Source organism: Heptranchias perlo, chromosome 29 (assembly GCF_035084215.1).
Source record: "Heptranchias perlo isolate sHepPer1 chromosome 29, sHepPer1.hap1, whole genome shotgun sequence".
Taxonomy (NCBI): Eukaryota; Metazoa; Chordata; class Chondrichthyes; order Hexanchiformes; family Hexanchidae; genus Heptranchias; species Heptranchias perlo.
In genome coordinates this window covers 30,699,781-30,724,007 of record NC_090353.1, presented here as the reverse complement: position 1 = coordinate 30,724,007, position 24,227 = coordinate 30,699,781, and the positions used below count along the sequence as shown (strand labels likewise).

Genomic DNA, 24,227 nt, shown 5'->3' with positions numbered 1-24,227 from the left:
GGCCTTAATGTTAGAACCAGGTTGCTTTGAAATTGTGAATTGAGTTTAACGCTGGAATCCAACCCCTAATGAAAGATCGAACTGTACTCCGACTAGTGAATGTTTCGATTCTGAGAACGTTGTATAATTTTGAAGAAATATAATCGAGCTGTCAACATCAGCGAGCTGTTTGGGGGGAGTGAGAATTGTATATAGAGATTGATTGCAAAGCCGTTTAAATGAGGACCTGTTTAGATGCATCAACATTCTTAACAAAAAAATGGGAGAGGTAATATTTTCGTTAGATTAGATTGTATTTTACAACACCATTCATTAATTCCTTCCAGAAAAGTAGATTGTCCCCACTAACCCAACTAAATGACTATGTTTATGTGTTGTAAACTTGAGAGCTTATGTTTCTGTAGTAGTGTTTTTTTTTTGTAATTTTATATATATTTTTTTAACATAGGCTGACCAAGTAGAACAGAAGAAGAAAAGGACCTTCAGGAAATTCACCTACAGAGGTGTTGACCTGGATCAGCTCCTTGATATGTCCTAGTAAGTTACACTGTTAAATAAATTTATGTTGCACCAGATTTATACAGAGGAATATTCTGTGGCCTTGCTATGTTTTGCATGTCTGGTGTTCAGAATGCAGTATCTTTAGTCTGATATTGATGTGTTTTCAAATTTGCTGGTGTAATCCAATAGGTTTTCAAACTTTGGGGGTAAGACCAAAGTTTTTTTTTACCTGAGGAAGGAGGAAGCCTCCGAAAGCTTGTAGATTTCAAATAAAAATCGTTGGACTATAATTTGGTGTTGTAAAATTGTTTACAATTGTCAACCCCAGTCCATCACCGGCATCTCCACATTTGGGGGTAAGGAGGCTGTAACTATTGATAAACTGCAGCACCCCCATCCCACATCTTAACTACTGAACAATTGTCTTTTACCAAAGGAAATCAGTGCTATTGTAACAGAATGTTTTACTAATGTGTGTGTGTATATAGATATATATACACACAGCAAGATAAATAGTTATATAAGTCAACAAATAAAACCAATCTGATATCAGATGGACAGAAATTTATCAATCATAGGGTCTAGGGGATGGTTGCCAGATGGAAAATGAGATGTACATGCTAGTATTCATTGCTCTTTGTGGAATCTTGTGCAAATTGCCTCACATTTGCCTACAAGCCCCATATTTCAAAGTAATGTTAAATGATTTGAGAAATATATACAGCACTTTATTTTACCAGCTCTGATATGTGCTGATTATAGCAAGTTTATATCTGACCCAATTGTATGATGCTGCTGTGTGCTGAATTTTGAAATTACATCAACACTTTTAAAAAAAAATAGCAGCTGCTTGTACAATTGTTCAGTTATCACATTGGTCACTGTTTCTAACTGGACCTTCCTACACAAGGGGGGGAAGACATGGCAGAAGAGTAAAGACTGAGTTCAGCATTTTTCCTTCTCACCAAGGAGAGAAAAACCTAGCTACTGTGTGGAAAATCATGAATGTGCACCCTCTTCATTCAGTGTGTGCCTCCATTTTTCCTCAAAGGCATCTGCAAGTACAGCTGGGTGAGCGCTAGAAAGACAGCTTGGAAAAAAAAGTAACAATTTACACATGAGGTCCCGCAAGCGGTAGATGGCACCTCAGACAAAGTAGTCCCTTAGTACTGCATTGAAGTGTTAGTCTAGATTACATGCTCAAATTCTAAACTGGGGCTTGAGCCCATGGTCTTCTGTCTCAAATGAATGCTACCACCTGATCCTGGTTCTCACTTAGTACCAATGTATGCTGTGCTCCTGAGGGGTTATATATTCTGGTTTCAGTGAATTTTAAAATGATTAAATGTGCAGAAGTGCTTAATCCTATTGCAAACCACGCTAAACCGTAGTTCTGTTTTGTGAACCTATAGTCTGGAATTCGACAGTGCCTCAGTGCTTCTGGTTTTCTTTTCAGTGAACAGTTGATGCAGTTATATTGTGCCCGTCAGCGGAGGCGTGTGAACAGAGGTCTGCGCCGCAAACAGCAGTCCCTCCTGAAAAGGCTGCGCAAGGCCAAAAAGGAAGCTCCACCCATGGAGAAACCAGAGGTCGTCAAGACTCACCTTCGTGACATGGTTATCCTCCCAGAGATGGTTGGCAGCATGGTTGGGGTGTATAATGGCAAAACCTTTAACCAGGTTGAAATCAAGGTAAGGCGAGTTGGCCCGTGACTTTCTTTAATCATCTAGCAATTTCTTTTTTTCACGTTTTAGATGTGTAAAGTACCATAGCAAAAGGTTGTAAGTGCCTTGTGATCTTTGAGAGCTGGTGCTGCATTATATTGACGTGCGCAGCAATTGGTGGCAGTGCGCTAGTGTACATGATGTGACATTGGTGCCTCCATTGATGTGCAGTCCCTTGAGGTGGTTATTTCCTGTGCTGCAGATGGGAAAATTTTTTGCTTTGATGTATACAGGCCTTCTGACGCCCGGAAAGGTCCACAACCAGAAACCTAATGTTGCTGTTGCACGTACCCAATTACTGGCACCAGGAGCCGAAATACACCTCCAGCATTAAAAATCTTGTGCTCAGATTTCTGAATGAATGCTTCCATTTTCCATTGAGGTGGAACTGTGATTTTAGTAATGAATCTTTACTGCTTATTGAACCTTTTCATAGAGTCATAGAAAGTTATGGCACGGAAGGAGGCCATTCGGCCCATCGTGTCTGCCGGTCGAGAAGAGCTATCTGGCATAATCCCACTTTCCAGCATTTGGTCCGTAGCCCTGTAGGTTATGGCACGTCAAGTGCACACCCATGTACTTTTTAAATGAGTTGAGGGTTTCTGCCTCTACCACCCTTTCAGGCAGGCAGTTCCAGAACCCCACCACCACCTGGGTGAAAAAGTTTCTCCTCAGCTCCCCTCTAATCCTTCTACCAATTACTTTAAATCCATGCCCCCTGGTCACTAACCTCTCTGCTAAGGAAATAGGTTCTCCCTGTCCACTTTATTGAGGCCCCTCATAATTTTATACACCTGAATTGAATCTCCCCTCTGGTTCCTTTGTTCCAACGAAAATCACCCCAGCCTATCCAATCTTTTCTCGTAGCTAAAATTCTCCAGCCTTGGCAACATCCTGGTGAATCTCCTCTGTACCCTCTCTAATGCAAACACATCTTTCCTGTAATGTGCTGCCCAGAACTGTACGCAGTACTCAAGCTGTGACCTAACTGGTGTTTTATACAGTCTAGCATATCCTCCCTGTTCTTATGTTCTCTGCCTCGGCTAATAAAAGAAAGTATCTACCTGTCCCACTACCTTCAGGGATCTGTGGACATACTCTCCAAGGTCCCTCTGTTCCTGTACATCTCTCAATATCCTCCCATTTATTGTGTATTCCCTTGCCTTGTTTGCCCTTCCCAAATGCATTATTTCACACTTCTCTGGATTGAATTCCATTTGCCACTTTTCTGCCCACCTGATCAGTCCATTGATAACTTCCTACAGTCTACAGCTTTCCCTCTCTATCCACCACGTAGCCAATTTTTGTATCATCTGCAAACTTCTTGATCATGCCCCCTTCATTCGAGTCCGAATCATTAATATACCACAGGAAGCAAGGGACCTAGTACTGAGCCCTGCGGAACCCCACTGAAAACGACCTTCCAGTCTCCAAAACACCTGTTGACCATTACCCTTTACTTCCTGCCACTGAGTCAATTTTGGATCCAACTTGCCACTTTCCCTTGGATCCCATGGTTGTTTACTTTTTTGACCAGTCTGCCATACGGGACCTTGTCAAAAGCCTTGCTAAAATCCATGTGGACTATATCAAATGTGTTACCCTCATCTACCCTCCTTGTTAAATCCTCACAAAATTCAATCAAGTTAGCCAGACATGACCTTCCCTTAACAAATCCATGCTGACTGTCCTTGATTAATCTGTGCCTTTCTAAATTATGATTTATGCTGTCCCTCAGAATTGATTCCAATAGTTTGCCCACCACCGAGGTTAGACTGACTGGCCTGTAATTACTCGGTCTATCTCTTTCTCCCTTTTTAAACAACGGTACGACGTTAGCAGTCCTCCAATCCTCCGGCACCACGCCTGTAGCCAGGGAGGATTGGAAAATGATGGTCAGAGTCTCTGCTATTTCCTCTCTTGCTTCTCTCAACAGGCTGGGATATATTTCATCTGGGCCTGGCGATTTATCTACTTTCAAAGATACTAAACCCTTTAATACTTCCTCTCACTGTTCATCCCATCCAATATTTCACACTCCTCCTCCTTAACTATAATCTCTGCATTGTCCCCCTCTTTTGTGAAGACAGACGCAAAGTATTCATTAAGAACCATACCCACCTCTTCCGCCTCCACGTATAGGTTACCTTTTTGGTTTCTAATAGGTCCTACTCTTTCCTTAGTTATTTTCTTGCTCTGTATGTATTTATGAAACATCTTTGGGTTTTCCTTGATTTTACTTGCCAGTATTCTTTCATGCCCTCTTTGCTTTCCTAATTTCCTTTTTTAATTTCACCCCTGCATTTTCTATACTCCTCTAGGCTTTCTGAAGTATTGAACTCTGACATAAGCTTCCCTTTCTTGCCTTATCTTATCCTGTATGCTCCTTGTCATCCAGTGGGCTCTCACCTTTTTTTTTCTTTGTGGGAACATGTTTGTTCTGAACCCTCACTGTCTCTCCCTTGAATGCCTCCCATTGCTCTGACACTAATTTACCTTCAAGTAGCTGTTTCCAGTCCACTTTTGCTAAATCACTTCAGCTTAGTAAAATTAACCTTTCCCCTATTGAGAACTTTTGCTCTTGTTTGTCCTTTTCTATAACTATGCTAAATTTGACTGAATTTTGCCTCTGGGCTACCATCTACAGTTTGCTTGGACAAGATATTGTGTATCTCTGATAACCTTCAATGCAAATGGCCCCTCAAAGAGCATGGAAATGATTGAGATTCATTCAAGCTACTTGATGATAATGAGCTCCGACCAATATGCCTGTTCACTCCGTATAACTGGACTGTAAATGCAATGGATGACAGTAACTTTGTCTCTTAAAAAAGATTTATTTTTAAGATAAAATGGCTGCCAGCAAATCAAATAGAAATTTGTACAATGTAATGCTATAATTTACCTAAACATTAAGCCCCACTCTCTCCACAACCAGGACACCATGGCTGCAGTTTGTGTCCTATCTACAGAATGCACTACAGCAACTCGCCAAGGCTTCAACAACAACAACTTGCATTTATAGCGCCTATAACATGGTAAAATGTCCTAAGGCGCTTCACAGCAGATTTACAAACAAAATTTGACACCGAGCCACATAAGGAGATATTAGGACAGGTAACCAAAAGCTTGGTTAAAGAGGTAGGTTTTAAGGAACGGATTAAAGGAGGAGAGAGAGCTAGAGAGACGGAGAGGTTTGGGGAGGGAATTCTAGAGCTTAGGGCCTAGGCAGCTGAAGGCACGGCCACCAATGGTAGAGTGATTAAAATCGAGGATATGGAGCAGCGCAGAGATCTCGGAGGGTTGTAGGGCGGGGGAGGCCATGGAGGGATTTGAAAAAAAGGATGAGAATTTTAAAATCGAGGCATTCCTGGATCGGGAGCCAACGTAGGTCAGTGAGCACATGGGTGATGGGTGAACGGGACTTGTTGCAAGTTAGGGTACAGGCAGCAGAGTTTTGGATGAGTTCAAGTTTATGGAGGGTGGAAGATGGGAGGCCAGCCAGGAGAGTATTGGAATAGTCAAGTCTAGAGGTAACCAAGGCATGGATGAGGGTTTCAGCAGCAGATAAGCTGAGGCAGGAGCGGAGACGGGCGATGTTACGGAGGTGGAAGTAGGCAGTCTTGGTGATGGAGCGGATATGTGGTCGTAAGGTCATGGCAGCACCTACCACCTCCACCACCTAGGGCAAGGGCAGCAGGTGCATGGAAACACCATCACCTCCCAGGTTCCTCTCCAAGTCTCACACCATCTCAACTTGGGCATATATGGCCGTTCCTTCACCACAGACTGCAGCGGTTCAAGAAGGCGGCTCAATACCAGTTCTCGAGGACAACTCTGGATGGGCAATAAATGGTGTCCTTGCTAGTGCCATCCACACCCTGAGAGTGTTTTTTTAAAAAAAAACCCGGTCCGCATTATTTTTTTTTGCCTCCTTGTGCTTTATACGTCTTTTTAAAAAAAAAAAAACTAGTGACTTCCGCCCTGGCCTCTGCCAATCTAGACCAGTGGCGTTCAAAATTTTCCATGCGGTGTATTGCAATTAAGACACTGGCAACTTTCTGCAAAGTAATGTCTGTGCAGCTATCCCAAAGGAAAGATGCACATCATTTCAGGAAAAGTTTTTTTATTAGCATACAGCAACAGAAATAATGTGCTAATGGATGGACAGAAATCTAAGCTAGGAGCACAACGTGGAATTCTCTGCCGCACACCATTATTATAAACCCATAAGTACTTTAAAAGGAATAGTTGTTGATAAAAAGGAATTGAGTACGGGGAAGTAGCGTGGGGGTAATCTAGGTGGTTTATGTAGAAAAATTTAGGTGCAGATTTGATGGGACGAACGCCATGTTTCTGTGCTATAGCGTTCCATGACTGATGGGAAGAGCTGCCTGCGTGATTCTCCTTTTTCCCTGTTTGCCCAATTACAGCATGGCTGGCAGTTACTGCTGTGTGGGGTAGTTGCTGGTGTAATTCTTTGATCTGCCAGTGGGTGGTGCGGTGTATAGGAATTAAAACCTAATACCTTGCTGACAAAAAATGGATTCCCTCCCGATCTTTGCCGGTTACAGTTAGTGTGAAGGGCTGATAAGTGGCTAACCGGTAATGTGCATTACACTATAAAAGCTCTCCCTTGATGACTTGCTCTTTTTGATTTGATTTCATTATTTAGATGGAATAAGCTGCTGTATTTGCTGTTCTTGATTGCAGTGTTATGCATTGGTTTTAGCTTTGTGCTTGTGAAATGTAAAAGCAACATATGAATGTTTCAGAATACAAGTAATTGAAACTGACTTGCTTTGACTTACTTTTACTAATGTATAATTCCCCACACATTGGGTAAAACTCAATTATGCAGCAGGTTAATGAAATGGGGGATGAGGCCCATGTTAACAAGTTTATTAAAGGTGAAGGTAAATAAAGGGATGCTGGGACTTTTCCATCATGTCATTTAAATTTACGACACTATTGTTTGAAATATTCAGGATCCCTGCAGTCAGGAATGTGTCTACTTCAGTGGGTGATTCCGTAGTGAGTAATGTGGATCAGCATCCCAGTTGCTGAACGAAAGGCCTCCTTTTATTGGAGAAGGAGATATTTGTATTCTAGCATAGAGTGTACACTGTGCTGAAAACGATTTCTCCTGCACTTTACTAGTTAAAAGGAAATGGTTATTTTTTTCTGCAAAGACAAGTAAAAGTTTCAAAAATCTATTAAATGTAACATCAGATAGAGCAGATGGGTAGTAAATCACTCATGGCCTTGTAAATCCAAAATAAGTTAATTGCATTCAGTTGAGAAACTTGACTAAACAGCACTGGCTATTCGTGACTACACAAATTTTACCTAACTTGTGGGATTTTTATATTTGTCACATAACTATAATTGGCTTTTGTGTCTGCTTCCCCTTCTTGGAAAAGTAGGAGATCATGAGCAACAATTTACTCAATATTTTGTTTTGGACATTGGAAAGATGGGGAATGTATAAAAATCATAACTGGTGCATTAGTATCTTGATATTGAAACAGTTTGCCTCTTAAAAAGAAAGGAATCGATCAGGCTAACAGGAAGAACCTTAAATGTTAGTCCAACTTCATCTAGTTGTGTGATGCATGAAATTCTTTGGTTTTGGCATGTTAGCTTATTTGGTTAATTTTGCTACTTTTTTCCTTTTTCAGCCTGAAATGATTGGCCATTATCTTGGAGAGTTCTCCATCACCTACAAGCCTGTCAAGCACGGCAGACCTGGTATCGGTGCCACTCACTCCTCCAGGTTCATCCCTCTGAAGTAAAACAGTTTACGATGGAAATGTTGTGTAAATAAAACTCATTCCAGTACAGTTTGGCTTGGAGTGTTTGTTCTTTAGATAAATGATTTACTAGTTTTCCAATCTCCAGCATTGCTATGTGATGGGCTGGAACCTAATGTTTGAATGCATTTGTCAGTTTTCCTCTTGCATGGGTTTGATGCAGATGATTTAAATATATTTTGCTTTGATCCTTTTACATCCTTTTTTTGATCCTTTTGAGGGGTTCAGGGCAACTTGTGATGTTTAAATTATTCTGAAACATGTCATCTCACTGGACCTTCAGGTCTTTTGTGCTAACTGGAACAGGCTGATGACTTCTATCAGCTTTGCCCTTCACATAACGTGAGTTGGGCACTCAGCCAACAGCCCAATTCTGTCCCACTTTATTGACCAGATCCGTAGGGGTTAGATTTGATGAATTGGTGAGATTGGATGGGAAATCTCATGGGGTTTGCTGACATCAGTGCCAGAATTCCTCTTGTGCTGTCCTGTCATTTGGAGCTGTGCACCGGGGTTGCTAACTTGTAAAATCTTTCAATAAGTAACAATTGCTGCCTAAAGGAATTTGTCTCTGGTGGGAAATGTGAGGACACAAAGGAATAGTGGAAGGAAACAATGTGCAATAGGGCTTGGTACCAAGGAAGTTTGAAAGCAATAGTCTGACACGGACCTAAACGGTTGAGTGAGCTATGTGCTAAATGGCATTTCCTTCCAACTGTAAAACTCCTTGCATTGCCTCACCCAATGCTGGAAGTAATTCAGATGCCAGTTGGTCTGATCTCTCTCTTCCAGGTGGAATGCCATAATACCTAGGACACCCTGAAGGCTGATGACTTATTCCCAAGAGAATGGATTGTGATTTTTTTTTTGGAAGGGGGAGGGAGGATGAAGAGAGAACAGGATAATCCCTATCCAGACTAATATAATTTTAATGTTCTCATTCCTTGAGTAGCCATTTTTCTGGTTTGGATGTCAAGTTGGAAAGGATGCTGGGTTTCCAGTGGTGCTGTTTACTGACTGTGCCCCTGTAGCTGGGATTCTGGCAAAAAAAAAGTAGAGACCTATACTGCCAACCCCTTGGACCCTAGTATCTCAGAGACCTCTTCCCACCTCTGTTCCTTATGGCTCCTTCCCACTACTGCCAGCTGCAAGACACTATGTCCACACCCTTTGACCTCTTCACTCATCTCCTGCTGCTAACCAACTAGTGCTCCTATACCCTGAAAATGCTGTGCTCTCAGATCTAGGGAGCCTCCTTTCAAATGCTTGCACTTCCTGAATCCCTGCTCTTTCCAGCCTATGTCCAAATATCTGGAATGAGGGTTTACTGTTCACTAGAACAAAGCTTAAAGAAAGGATCTAATAGAATTTCCAAACTTAACATTTTAACATTGTTGCCAAAGTGATGAGGCAGTTTTATTATCGCTAGAAGAATGAAGGGTGAAGTTTGTATTAAACATTGAATGCTTTATCCAGTGGAAATTGAGACTATTGTTCAAAAGGGAAATGGATAAATATTTGAAAAGGAACAATGCAGTAGAATATGGGGAAATAGGCAGGGAAATCTGATTTGAGTAGATAAAACCTCCTGTGCTGTCGTTTCTATAAATATACCCATATTTTTGTACTCTTTCCTCAGCTTTCATTGCTGCCCTAACTCCTAGCCTACTCTCTGATCATTCCATAAACTTCTTTCCTTTCATCACCACCAATCACTGCAGCCCTGTGCTTTCCTCATTCCTGGTGTAGCATTCCACAGCTTCCTTCCACTCAACCCAGTCTCCCTAATCACCATCCTTAATACATCACCCTCGTGTGACACACTCTTACATAACCCTGTTCCCCTTTGAAAATGGCGAGTCCTCCCAACTAAGTCCAATGCCATGGTTTCTTAGCTAGTAATACACCAACTATCAGACTCTAATTAGTTTAAAGACCATCTGGCTCACCATCCAAACTGACAAATATAAAATTATTTTTCTGTATCAGCATGTAAGTTATCAAATATATTTAATGTTCACATTATTTATATACACACGTCAACATAACTGCCTATACTTTTAAAGGATAATACATTGGTTAAAAGTAATACATTGGATATGATTGGATTCCAAAATATAATTTCAGATTTTCAATTCATTTCAATTTCTAGCATCCCAGTGTTTTTTATTTCAATAGTGGTTGCTTATTGAGGATTCAGTTACACTTAAACATGTTTCAGTTGACCTTGAGTTGAGTACACGTTATCTTGTATAAACCAGCGATAGAATCCCAAGATCAGTATAATACTTATGTGTATTTAGGAACAGGATTAGGTCATTCAGCCCCTTGAGCCTGTTCAATTAGATCATTGTTGATCTGTGTCTTAATTCCCACCTGACTTGCTTCTATAAACTCCTAATACTCTTGACTAACAAAAAATCTTTTAAATCTCAGTTTTGAAATTTTTAATTGACTCCCAGCCTCAAAAGTTTTTTTGGGGGAGAAGGAGAGAGAGAAAGTTCCAGACTTCCCCTACCCTTTGAAGAAGTGCTTTCTGACAACACCCCTGAACTGCCTAGCTCTAATTTTAAGGCGAAGCCCCCTTGTCCTGGGCTCCCCCTTGTCTTGGACTCCCCCCACCAGAGGAAATAGTTTCTACCCTATCAACTCCTTTGATCATCTTAAACACCTCAATTCAATCACCCCTTAATCTTCTATTTTCAAGAGAAAACAAGCCTTTACCCATTGAGCTAGGGTGTGAATGGGAGCTTAGGTGTTTGGTAGTGGTTATATGTAAGATCTCCTAGCTGCACCTTTTTAGAAAACTTTTTCCACAAAGAGTACATTTCTATTACACTTATCAACACACAAGCAAAGGAACAAGTGTACATAAGTATCATAAAGGCATCTTTCTGCTTGCTTTTCAGCATAGTGCAAACCACTATCTGCTCACAGGGGGTTAGATCACATTTAAATGTGTGTTGTCTCTGTCCACCTGGGTAGAGTGTATTACACAGATAAAGGAAGCTTCCCTCAATCAGTATTTTGGCAAGCATGTTGAGAAAGCTGATCTTCCATCTTTGATTGTTAGCTGCTTGATTGAAGTTGTCTCTCAGCCTGTCTATGTTGTATAAAGTTCTTACCAGCGAGAGGGTGACAATGAATATAATTTGCAGTGTGAACAAGATAAAGGGTGATAAAGGCGAAAGTTTGGTATAACATTGGTGGCGACATCCCACCTGGGTGGAATTACAGGACAGATCTTGCAGGTCATCTTCCCAAATGGTTTCTGCGCTGATGACAAATGTGAAGAGACGAATGGCGAAGAATGAAGCCAGGCAGATTCTGGTGTGAGGGGAGACATCGGCTCCAGTGCCACTCAAGACTGCCATGATCATCTCCATATCCAGACCCATCTATAGTCACATATGGGGGAAAAAAACACATGTTGATTAGCACTGGCACCTTCCCAAGTGTTCTTCTGCATTGATATTTCACCAACAACACACAAATCTTACAATTAAATATTCTCTATATAACCAATCCAGTTGAAGTTAGTTTATCCAGTTCATCCCACCTCGTAAACAAACACTTGTTTTCATTATATAGGCACCCAAACAAGTAATCAATTATTTAAATATTTTAATACAACAACTTGAATTTATAGAGTGCCTTTAATGTAATAAAATGTGCCAAGACGCTTCACAGGAGCATTATCAGACAAAAATTAACACCAAGCCACGTAAGGAGATATTAGGACAGGTGACCAAAAGATTGGTCAAAGAGGTAGGTTTTAAGGAGCGTCTTAAAGGAGGAGAGAGGCGGAGAGCTGTAGACAGCTGAAGGCACGCCTGTTAATGGTGGGCTGAAGGAAATCAGGGATGCAGAAGGCCAGAATTGGAGGAATGCAGAATTTTTGGAGGGTTGTAAGGCCGGAGGAGGTTACAGACATAGGGAGGAATGAGGCCATGGAGGGATTTGAACGCAAGGGTGAGAATTTTAAATTCGAGGCGTGGCTGGACTAGGAGCCATTGTAGGTCAGTGAGCACAGGAGTGCTGGGTGAACTGGATTTGGTGCGAGTTAGGATATAGGCAGTAGAATTTTGGATAAGCTTAAGTTTACGGAGGATGGAAGATGGGAGGCTGGCTAGGAGAGCATTGGAATAGTCGAATCTGGAGTTAGCAAAAGCATGGATGAGGGTTCCAGCAGCAGATGGGCTGAGGCAGGGGTGACAATGGGTGGTAATATGGAGGTGGAACTAAGCGTTCATGGTGATGGAGAGGATTATGGAGTCAAAAGTTCAGTTCAGGGTCAAATAGAATGCCGAGGTTGCGAACAGTCTGGTTCAGCCTCAGACAGTGGCCAGGGAGAGGGATGAAATTGGTGGCTAGGGAAAGGTGTTTGTAGCAGGGGTCGAAGACAATGGCTTTGGCCTTCCCAATATTTATTTGGAGGAAATTTCTGTTCATCCAATACTGGATATTAGGCAAGCAGTGTGACAAATCAGATGCAGTGGAGGGGTCGAAAGAGATGGTGAGGTAGAGATGGGTGTTGTCAGTGTACATGTGGAATCTGACATGGTGTTTTTGGATGATGTTAGAATCATAGAATCATAGAAGTTTACAACATGGAAACAGGCCCTTCGGCCCAATAGGTCCATGTCGCCCAGTTTATACCACTAAGCTAGTCCCAATTGCCTGCACTTGGCCCATATCCCTCTATACCCATCTTACCCATGTGACTGTCCAAATGCTTTTTAAAAGACAAAATTGTACCCGCCTCTACTACTGCCTCTGGCAGCTCGTTCCAGACACTTACCACCCTTTGAGTGAAAAAATTGCCCCTCTGGACCCTTTTGTATCTCTCCCCTCTCACCTTAAATCTATGTCCCCTCGTTATAGACTCCCCTACCTTTGGGAAAAGATTTTGACTATCTACCTTATCTATGCCCCTCATTATTTTATAGACTTCTATAAAATCACCCCTTAACCTCCTACTCTCCAGGGAAAAAAGTCCCAGTCTGTCTAACCTCTCCCTATAAGTCAAACCATCAAGTCCCGGTAGCATCCTAGTAAATCTTTTCTGCACTCTTTCTAGTTTAATAATATCCTTTCTATAATAGGGTGACCAGAACTGTACACAGTATTCCAAGTGTGGCCGTACAAATGTCTTGTACAACTTCAACAAGACATCCCAACTCCTGTATTCAATGTTCTGACCAATGAAACCAAGCATGCCGAATGCCTTCTTCACCACCCTATCCACCTGTGACTCCACTTTCAAGGAGCTATGAACCTGTACTCCTAGATCTCTTTGTTCTATAACTCTCCCCAACGCCCTACCATTAACGGAGTAGGTCCTGGTCTGATTCGATCTACCAAAATGCATCACCTCACATTTATCTAAATTAAACTCCATCTGCCATTCATCGGCCCACTGGCCCAATTTATCAAGATCCCGTTGCAATCCTAGATAACCTTCTTCACTGTCCACAATGCCACCAATCTTGGTGTCATCTGCAAACTTACTAACCATTCCTCCTAAATTCTCATCCAAATCATTGATATAAATAGCAAATAACAGCGGACCCAGCACCGATCCCTGAGGCACACCGCTGGTCACAGGCCTCCAGTCTGAAAAACAGCCCTCTACAACCACCCTCTGTCTTCTGTCGTCAAGCCAATTTTGTATCCAATTGGCTACCTCACCTTGGATCCCGTGAGATTTAACCTTACGTAACAACCTACCATGCGGTACCTTGTTAAAGGCTTTGCTAAAGTCCATGTAGACCACGTCTACTGCACAGCCCTCATCTATCTTCTTGGTTACCCCTTCAAAAAACTCAATCAAATTCGTGAGACATGATTTTCCTCTCACAAAACCATGCTGACTGTTCCTAATCAGTCCCTGCCTCTCCAAATGCCTGTAGATCCTGTCTCTCAGAATACCCTCTAACAACTTACTCACTACAGATGTCAGGCTCACCGGTCTGTAGTTCCCAGGCTTTTCCCTGCCGCCCTTCTTAAACAAAGGCACAACATTTGCTACCCTCCGATCTTCAGGCACCTCACCTGTAGCTGTCGATGATTCAAATATCTCTGCTAGGGGACCCGCAATTACCTCCCTAACCTCCCATAACGTCCTGGGATACATTTCATCAGGTCCCGGAGATTTATCTACCTTGATGCGCGTTGCCGAGGGGCAGCTTGTATATGAGAATTAGGAGGGGGCTAAGGATAGATCCTTGGGGGATTCCAGAGGGAAGAGAAGCCTAATTACACTGAACTATAAACATAATTCCAGAAAATAAATAGTGGGTGAGGACTTGAAATCGAGAAGTTAACGAAAACAGAAAATGCTAGAAATACACAGCAGGTCGGTCACCTTGTGAAAGAGAAGGACCCGAACATTAACTTTTCTCTAAATCAAAAAGCAAAATACTGCAGATGCTGGAAATCTGAAATGAAAACAGTCAATGCTGTAAACACTCAGCAGGTCAGGCAGCATCTGTGGAGAGAGAAACAGAGTTAACATTTCAAGTCAATGACGTTTTGTCAAGAGCAGAACTTTTCAAGGTGGGCATTCCTGGAAGAGAATTGACCTTAAACACGACCCCTGCTCCACAGATGCTGCCTGACCAGCTGAGTGTTTACAGCATTTACTGTTTTCATTTCAGATTTCCAACACTCACAGTTTTTCTTTTTACCACAAATATACACTTTATTGTGGGCTATAATATTTAGTCCATATTATAAATGTTGATATTTACTGATTGTCGAAAGTTAAAACGGTTTGTTACAGTATTTAATCTTATCACAGTGTTACCCGGAGTTAAAACGGATTGTTACAGTATTTAATGTTGTCACGAAGATACCCGGCGTTAAAACGTTTTTTTTTGCGGCATTTAATTCTGAGGATACAATTTTTCCAGATCCAAGTCTGAATATTTCCACGTACCTTTCGATCCTGTGATTTCAGATTAAAATGTTCTTACTCTTCTAATAACTCAGACTCAGCGTGTCTATGTGGTTCTCCAGTCGCATGCTTTGTTTAATAGTAATTAAAGTCCAGGCAGCAAATGTGTTTACATATGTGTATAACCAGCTGGAGACGGACACAGAATGAAACGGACGAGGAGCTAAGATTGGAAACTCCCTGCTGCTCCCTGCTACTTCCCAGCAATCATCCAGGTATCTCAATATTGAGGCAAACTGAAACTGAAGGTACCAATGCCACAACGCTATAAAGGTGTTTCAGGGTCTTTAATCTAAATACAATTTAAACTGTATCAGCGAATGCAGCAGAAAAACTTTTCAATTTAATAACGCAAAACTTTAAATAGCTCTTATTAAAAAAAGTTTAATTCTTACTATTGACGTTCAAAGTACCAAACGCATATCTTGGGTTGTATTCAGTTTTCTTGTCACACTCAGGTGCACCTAGGATCTATTATTGAGGGATGTGTTGTGTCACATCACGTGCATTCCGGATATTCGCCCTTGAACATTCCCGTAAAAGTCCAACTGTAACTGCACAATAAACAAGGGGTCGTGTTTATTGGACCAACATTTATGATTACAATATTTCTGCTCAGTGATAAGGCAGATGTGTTACGGGAAACTGAATGCAGCACTTCAGCAAAAATTGTTAAGACTTGGACAACTTTCATTTATGTAGCACCTTTAACATAGTAAAACGTCCCAAGGCGCTTCACAGGAACTTTATCAGATAAAATTTGACACCTAGCCACGTAAGGCGACATTAGGACAGGTGACCCTTATCAAAGTCACAAGTGACATCCTATGTGACTGTGACCGCGGCAAACTATCGCTTCTCGACCTGTCTGCAATCTTTGACATGGTTGACCACACCATCGTCCTTCTACACTTCTCCGTCATCCAGCTGGGTGGGACTGCGCTCACCTCGTTCCATTTTTATCTATCCAGAGAATCACCTGGAATTGCTTCTCTTCCTGCTCCCGCACTGTTACCCCCGGAGTCCCCCGTGGCCCCCACCTATTCCTCATCTACATGTTGCTCCTCGGCGACATCATCCGAAAACACGTCAAGTTCCATATGTACGCTGATGACACCCGGCTCTACCTCACCACCATCTCTCTCGACCCCTCCATTGTCTCATTTGTCTCACTGCTTGTCCGACATCCAGTACTGGATTTGCAAAAAGTTCCTCCAACTAAATATTGGGAAGACATTGTCTTCGGTCCCTGCCACAAACTCTGTTCCCTAGCCACCGACACCATCTCTCTCTCTGTCCATTGTCTGAGGCTGAACCAGACCATTTGCAACCTTGGTGTCCTGTTTGATGCTGAGATGAGCTTCTGACCACATATCCACTCCATCACCAAGACCGCCTACCTCCACTTCCGTAACATTGCTTGTCGCTGCCCCTGCCTCAGCTCATCTGCTGCTGAAACCCTCATCCATGACTTTGTTACCTCTAGACTAGACTATTCCAATGCTCTCCTGGCTGGCCTCCCATCTTCCACTCTGCATAAACTTGAGCTCATCCAAAAATCTGCTGCCCGTATCCTAACTCGCACCAAGTCCTGTTCACCCATTACCTCAGTGCACGCTGACCTACATTGACTCCTGGTCCAGGAACGCCTTGATTTTAAAATTCTCATCCATGTTTTCAAATCCCTCCATGGACTTGCCCCTTCCTATCTCTGTAACCTCCTCCAGTCCTACAAGCCTCCGAGATCTCTGTGCTCCTCCAATTCTTGCCTCTTGCGCATCCCCGGTCCACCATTGGCGGCCGCTAAGCTCTGGAATTCCCTCCCTGAACCTCTCCACCTCTTTACCTCTCCCTCCTCCTTTAAGACGCTCCTTAAAACCTACCTCTTCGAGCAAGCTTTTGGTCACCTGTCCTAATATTTCCTTACGTGGCTTAGTTTCAAATTTTGTTTTATGACGTTCCTGTGAAGCGCCTTGGGATGTTCTACTATGTTAAAGACGCTATATAAATGCAAGTTGTTGTTGTTGTTGTTGATGATGATGATCTGGAATGCACTGGTTGAAAGGGTTGTAGATGCAGATTCAATAATAACTTTCAAAAGGGAATTGGATAAATACTTGAAGGGGAAAAAATTACAGGGCTATGGGGAAAGAGCAGGGGAGTGGGACTAATTGGATAGCTCTTTCAAAAGGCTGGCACAGGCACGATGGGCCAAATGGCCTCTTTCTGTGCTGTATCATTCTATGATTCTATGACTTTTATGTTGTTTAAGGAATAAATGTTGACCAGGACATGGGGAGAACTCCCCTGTTGTTCTACAAATAGTGCAGTGTTATCATTTACAAGCACCTGAGAGGACAGGTGGGGCTTCAGATTAACATCTCATCCAAAAATAGAACTTCGTCTCTCTCTTTCAGTCAAGTCTGTCTTCCTGCCTGCCTGCAAGGGGGCGGATGAAATTGTTGGCTACGGAACGGTGTTTGTGTCCGGGGCCGAAGACAATGGCTTCGGTCTTCCCAATATTCAATTGGAGAAAATTTCTGCTCATCCAATACTGGATTTCGGACAAGCAGCTTGACAAATCAGAGATAGTGGAGGGGTCGAGAGAGGTGGTGGTGAGGTAGAGATGGGTGTGGTCGGTGTACACGTGGAATCCGATGTGTTTTCGGATGATGTTGCCAAGGGACAGCATCTATATGAGAAATAGGAGGGGGCCTAGGATAGATCCTTGGGGGCTTCCAGGGGTAACGGTGCTGGTGCGGGAAGAGAAACCATACTTAATTATACTGAAATATAAACAGATAATTCTGGAAAATACACAGTGGGTTACGACGATTGAGAAGTTAATGAAAACAGAAAATGCTGGAAATACACAGCTGGTCTGTCACCATGTGAAAGAGAAGGACCCGAACATTAACTTTTCTCTAAATCAAAAAGCAAAATACTGCAGATGCTGGAAATCTGAAATGAAAACAGTCAATGCTGTAAACACTCAGCAGGTCAGGCAGCATCTGTGGAGAGAGAAACAGAGTTAACGTTTCAGGTCAATGACGTTTTGTCAAGAGCAGAACTTTTCAAGGTGGGCATTCCTGGAAGAAAATTGACCTGAAACGTTACCCCTGCTCCCATGGAAACGTTTTTCAATTTAATAACGCAAAACTTTAAATAGCTCTTATTAAAAAAAGTTTAATTCTTACTATTGACGTTCAAAGTACCAAACGCATATCTTGGGTTGTATTCAGTTTTCTTGTCACACTCAGGCCACCTAGGATCTATTATTGAGGGACGTGCTGTGTCACATCACGTGCATTCCGGATATTCGCCCTTGAACATTCCCGTAAAAATCTAACTGTAACTGCACAATAAACAAGGAGTAACGTTCACTGGACCAACAAAACCCATTTGTGATTACCAGTTATCTATCAGGGTTGGTATATTTCCACTCAGTAATAATGCAGATGTGATACGGGAATCTGAATGCTGCACTTCAGCAAGAATCGTTAAAACTTAGAGGTGCAACCACAACAACAACTTGCATTTTTACAGTGTCTGTAACGTAGTAAAACATCTCCAAGACGCTTCACAGGCATGTTATCCGACAAAATTTGACACCGAGCCACATGAGGAGATATTAGAGCAGGTGAACAAAAGCTTGGTTAAAGGTGTATTTTTAAAGGAGCAAAAGATGTCAAGGCCTTAGAGAGGGTGCAGAGGTGATTTACGAGAATGGTACCAGGGATGCGGAACGTCAGTTATGTGGAGAGACTGGAGAAGCTGAGGTTCTCCTTCGAGCAGAGAAGATTAAGAGGAGATTTAATAGAGGTGTTCAAAATCATGAAGGTTTTCATAGAGTAAATAAAGAGAAAATGTTTCCAGTGACAGATGGGTCGGTAACCAGAGGACACAGATTTAAGTTACTGCAATTGGCAAAAGAACCAGAGGCGAGATGAAAATTTTTTACGTGGCGAGTTGTTAGGATCATCCTGGAATGCAAAAATAACCCCCGGCTTCTCTTCTCCATTACAAACCGTCTTCTTAAACCCCTTTCCTCACCTCCTCCTCCCTCACCTCCAACAACAAATGCGAGGAGCTTATGGCCTACTTTGTCACTAAGATTGAGACCATCTGTTCAGCTGCCTCTGCCGCTTCCCTCCCTTCCCCTAGCTCATCAAGCCAAACTTCCCCTACGGTTCCCCCCTGCCCTAGCCCTGAACTCACATCTTTCTCTAGTTTTTCTCCTATCTCCCCTCATGCCCTCTCCGAGCTCATCTTGACCATGAGACCCACCTCCTGCTCCCTCAACTCTATTCCCACCAAACTACTGACCACCCAACTTCCCTTCCTGGCCCCCATGTTAGTTAATATTATTAGTGGTTCCCGCTCCTCAGGTACTGTCCCCATCCCTGCTGTCACCACCCCACTCCTCAAGAAACCCACTCTTGAGCCCTCCGTCCTTGCAAACTACCTCCCCATCTCTAACCTCCCTGTGTTGTCGCCTCCCAAATCCGTGCCTATCTTTCCGGCAACTCCATGTTTGAATCCCTCTAATCAGGTTTCCGCCTCTGCCACAGTACTGAAATGACCCTTATCAAAATCACAAATGACATCTTATGTTACTGTGACTGTGGTAAATTATCCCCCCTCATCCTTCTCGACCTGTCTGCAGTCTTTGACATGGTTGACTACACGATCCTCCTCCTAAGCCTCTCCTTCATCGTCCAGCTGGGTGGGACTGCGTTCGCCTAGTTCCATTCTTATCTATCCAATCATAGTCAGATAATCATCTGCAATGGCTGCTCTTCCTGCTCCTGCACTGTTACCTTTGGAGTCCCCCAAGGGTCTATGCTTGGTCTCCTCCTATTTCTCATCTACATGCTGCCCCTCGGCAACATCATCCGAAATCACAGCCTCAGGTTCCACATATACCCTGACGATACCCAGTTCTACCTCACCACCACCTCCCTCGACCCCTCCACTGTCTCTCATTTTCACACTGCTTGTCCGACTGGATGAGCAAAAAGCTCCTCCAACTAAATATTGGGAAGACCGAAGCCCGTATTTGACACTGAAATGAGCTTCCGACCACATATCCACTCCATCACCAAGACCGCCTACCTTCACCTCCGTAACATTGCTTGTCTCCGCCCCTGCCTCAGCTCATCTGCTGCTGAAACCCTCATCCATGCTTTTGTTACCTCTAAACTCAACTATTCCAATGCTCTCCTGGCCAGTCTCCCATCTTCTGCTCTGCATAAGCTTGAGCTCATCCAAAACTCGCACCAAGTCCCGTTCACCCATCACCCCTGTGCTCGCTGACCTACATTGACTCCCAGTTCAGGAATGCTTCGATTTTAAAATTCTCATCCATGTTTTCAAATCCCTCCATGGCCTTTCCCCACCCTATCTCTGTAACCTCCTCCAGCCCTACAATTCTCCGAGATCTCTGCCCTCTTCCAATTCTTGCCTCTTGCGCTTCCCCACTTTTCATTGGTACACCATTGGCAGCCGTGCCTTCAGCTGCCTAGGTACTAAGCTCTGGAATTCCCTTGCTAAACCTCTCCGCCTCGCTACCTCTCTCTCCTCATTTAAGATGCTCCTTAAAACCTACCTCTTCAACCAAGCTTTTGGTCACCTGTCCTAATATAAAAGATCCCATGGCACTATTTGAAGAAGAACAGGGGAGTTCTCCCTGTTGTCCTGGCCAATATCTATTCTTCAACCAACATCACTAAATTAGTTTAACTGGTCATTATCACATTGCTGTTTGTGGGACCTTGTTGTGGTGCAAATTGGCTGCCGCGTTTCCTACATTACAACCGTGACTACAATTAAACTTAAAGTGCTTAAGAACGTCCTGAGGTGATGAATGGTGCTATAAAAATGTAAGTATTTCTTTCTTTCCAATCCCAGGAGTTTCAAGATCAGTATGTTTGCATTACAGTATAATTCTTAAACTTGCGCCTTATAATCTTTGATGGGCTTGTCAAACTCTCTCTTGAACTGAAAGACCGTGTTGAAAGTCCACAGGGTTTGCAGAATAATTTGATTCCCATCCAGTTTGATGATTGTGGTGGGTTTAGTAACATTACCCACCTGTCAGGTTGCAAAGTCCACTCCCATCACCTTTATGTAAGTGTTGAAGTTCTAGGAATCTACCCGCCTCCAAATGGCCATGAACATCACCACCATGATGCTGGACTAATGGGCAGAGTCAGGCTGGTCAGACTGGGCAAATCTACAATTCTGACTTTAACGACATAAACACACAGAGAGATGGCGCACGTATGTTGCTTCACCGCAATCTGAATTGAACCAGTGCAAAATATGCGCGTGCCTACTAGTCTGTGACCAGTAACTAGACAGTGTAAAGATCAGCTGATGCTACCTCGGGGCTGTGAATCACACTCTGCTTACCAGGAACTGCTCCACGTAAACATAGTTAAAGCACGCACAGAGTTCCAGTCCCATTTTTTAATGTCTGCTTTCCCAAAGCAGTTTAAGAATATGTTTATGATGTAGCCAAGAGGTCCAACTTTTTGAAACCTAGCTCTACACCAGACTGAAGTTATACTCCATATGGTGCCAAACCCTCACAAGTAACATGAAATGGGGTCTTAGGGGGTCTTGCACCACTTAAGTTTTAGTACATTCTGAAGTTGGATGGGGTCTTGACTTTCACATCAAATCAAAATACTACACCTTGACCATCTTAACATGACAGTGGTAGTGTAACTGCCCCCTCACACATTTGGGCTTTGCACCTTCTGCAGTATAACTCCAGTCCAGGGTGAGGTGGAATTTAAATAGTTTCCACACATTCATTGGATAACATGCTTTTTAAATTTAATTTTATTAAACTTTTTTGTCTCATCAATTTTCTACCCAAGCTTTACTTGCTGGAGTATGATTCCACGTGTGCTGGTATTTTGTCAAAAGAAACCAAAGTATCTTGTCGTCTCTGGTATTTTGTCAAAGTGACTATTGTGCATGTGTGAGCCTTGACCAGTGAGTGCCATTAGGCTGCTGATGGTGTTGTTGGTTGAAGGATGACTATTAGCCGGGACACCAGGACCCTCAACCTTTAACCCCACCTCCACACCTTTAAGATTTCAGCTAAATCCAATCCTGTCCGTACCTGATGTGCAGATGATCAAAAAAGAAAGACTTGCATTTATTTAGCATCTTTCATGACCTCAAGATGTCCCAAAGCTCTTTACAACCAATGAAGTACTTTTGAAGTGTAGTCACTGTTGTAATGTAGGAATGTTGTAACACAGCAGCCAATTTGCGCACAGCAAGATCCCACAAACAGCAATGTTGTAATGATCAGGTAATCTGTTTCAGTGATATTGGTTGAGGGATAAATATTGGCCAGGACACCAGGGAGGACTCCCCACTCTTCTTCGAATAGTGCTATGAGATCTTTTATGTCCACCTGAGAGCAGACGGGGTCTCGGTAACCTTTCATCCGAAAGTCAGCACCTCCAACGGTGCAGCACTCCCTCAGTACTGAACTGGAGTGTCAGCCTAGAATATGTGCTCAAATCTCTGGAGTGGGACTTGAACCCACAACCTTCTGACTCGGAGGCGAGAGTGTTACCGGCTGACAATCAAACTGAAGTACGATCCATTTTAAGGCTGAATGGTGACTGTTATGCTCTAGACTAACTTGTCTCAGTTGAAAGCACTCTCACCTGAGTCAGGAGGTTGTAGGTTCAAGTTCCACTTCAGCAGCTGAGCATATAATGTTGTCCGATACTTCAGTGCTGTACTGAGAGAGTGCTGCATTGTTGGGGGTACCATCTTTCAGAAGAGATGTTAAACTGAAGCCTTGTCTGTTCAGGTTGTGAAATATCCCATGCCACCTTTTCAAAAGTGAGCAGGGAGTTCTCCCAGTGTCCTAGTCAATGTACAACACTCAACTAACACCACCAAAATTGATTAATTTGTCATTTATCTCATTGTGGGACCTTGCTATGCACAAATTGATTGCTGAATTTGCTTACATAACAATAATAACTGCACTTCAAAAAAAAGCAATTCATTTGCTCTGGGCCATTTTGAGGAAGTGAAAGGCACTATATAAATGCAAGTTTGTTCGTTCATTAACACATGAACAGTGATTAAAGTGGAATTTGTTAACAAGGAGTACTTATTCATTTGTGTACCCTTGACTCCTGTCCCTCAACATAGTTTTAGTAATTAAGGACCCGGTAGGGACTATCAACCACTTCAATCCCAGGAATTGGAAAATCTGAGTCTTTCTGAATCCAAAATTCAGTATTTTTTTTTCAAAATATGGGCAGATTTCTGTCACAAATAAGTCACGAATCTCCTCCCTGCCTGTTCAAGGATTATCCTTCTGTCTTCTCTCTACCTTCCCGAATTCTTGGTTGTGACATATGAGCCATGTTGTCCAGTTGGATTCCCATTTGTATCATTCATTGGTAAGGTTTATCTCTGGTCCCGTTGCTTCCATGTAAGATGTTTGGCACAAACCTGAGTTCTTCATTTAATTGGGCTGGACCTCTTTCCCTCAGGATGTTCCTATCCACTGAGACTATCAGTTCTCATTGACTGTCAATTAGTTTTGAATTGTGGACATTTGTGTGTTGTTAATGTTTGGCAATTTGGACCATTAGCATTTCAGGCAGCGAACTTTCACTTCTTTTATAAACTTGGAGTGGATTTTGGATGAGTTTTTAAAAAATTGTTCTTGGGATGTGGGCGTCAATGGCAAGGTTTTTATTGTCCATCCCTAGTTACCCTGAAGGCATTAAGAGTCAATCACAAAGTGGGACTGGAGTCACATGTAGGCCAGACTAGGTAGGGGTGGAAGATTTCCTTCCTTGAAGTACATTAATGAACCAGTTCGGTTTTATGGTTTTTTTTTCTGTCACCAGTTTACAAATGACCAGATTTATTTAATTCACTTTCACAAATTGCCACAGTAGGATTTGAACTCATGACCCCTGGCTTGCTGGTCCATCACTATAACTATTACACTGCTGTTCCTGTAACGTTGTGCTGTATATAACGGAGTGATGATATGCTCTGTTCCGTTCAGACATAGAACCAGAATCGACGTAGGTGGACAAAAGACTGCAACAAGCTCAAGAGGCCCATTGAACCTTTTCCTAATCTTGGAAGGCCACCAGTGTCCAATGAAAGTTGAGTTCAAGAGCAGCCATTATAAGGATTGATTGGGACAAGAACCGGAATGGTGTAATG

General features: G+C 42.7%; 2 protein-coding genes across 2 annotated transcripts; one reads left to right on the top strand and one right to left on the bottom strand.

Annotated features, from left to right (window-relative positions):
- The first annotated feature begins 244 nt into the window (after positions 1-244).
- Positions 245-8,068, top strand: rps15 (ribosomal protein S15). Its single transcript, XM_067968400.1, has 4 exons — positions 245-268; positions 449-537; positions 1,958-2,192; positions 7,907-8,068. Exons 1-4 carry the CDS (start codon positions 260-262, stop codon positions 8,018-8,020), a joined length of 447 nt encoding a protein of 148 aa, XP_067824501.1. The 5' UTR covers positions 245-259; the 3' UTR covers positions 8,021-8,068.
- A 2,013-nt stretch (positions 8,069-10,081) lies between these two features.
- Positions 10,082-11,424, bottom strand: LOC137299786 (gap junction beta-3 protein-like). Its single transcript, XM_067968724.1, has one exon. It carries the CDS (start codon positions 11,422-11,424, stop codon positions 10,771-10,773), a length of 654 nt encoding a protein of 217 aa, XP_067824825.1. The 3' UTR covers positions 10,082-10,770.
- Between the last annotated feature and the right edge of the window lie 12,803 nt (positions 11,425-24,227).

Excerpts from the sequence above, each read along its gene's own strand:
- rps15 (XM_067968400.1), top strand. Across the intron at positions 538-1,957 it reads CAGCTCCTTGATATGTCCTA|TGAACAGTTGATGCAGTTAT; the intron begins GTAAGTTACACT and ends TTTTCTTTTCAG. Across the intron at positions 2,193-7,906 it reads TTAACCAGGTTGAAATCAAG|CCTGAAATGATTGGCCATTA; the intron begins GTAAGGCGAGTT and ends TTCCTTTTTCAG.
- LOC137299786 (XM_067968724.1), bottom strand. The coding sequence starts at position 11,424 with ATGGAGATGATCATGGCAGTCTTGAGTGGCACTGGAGCCGATGTCTCC.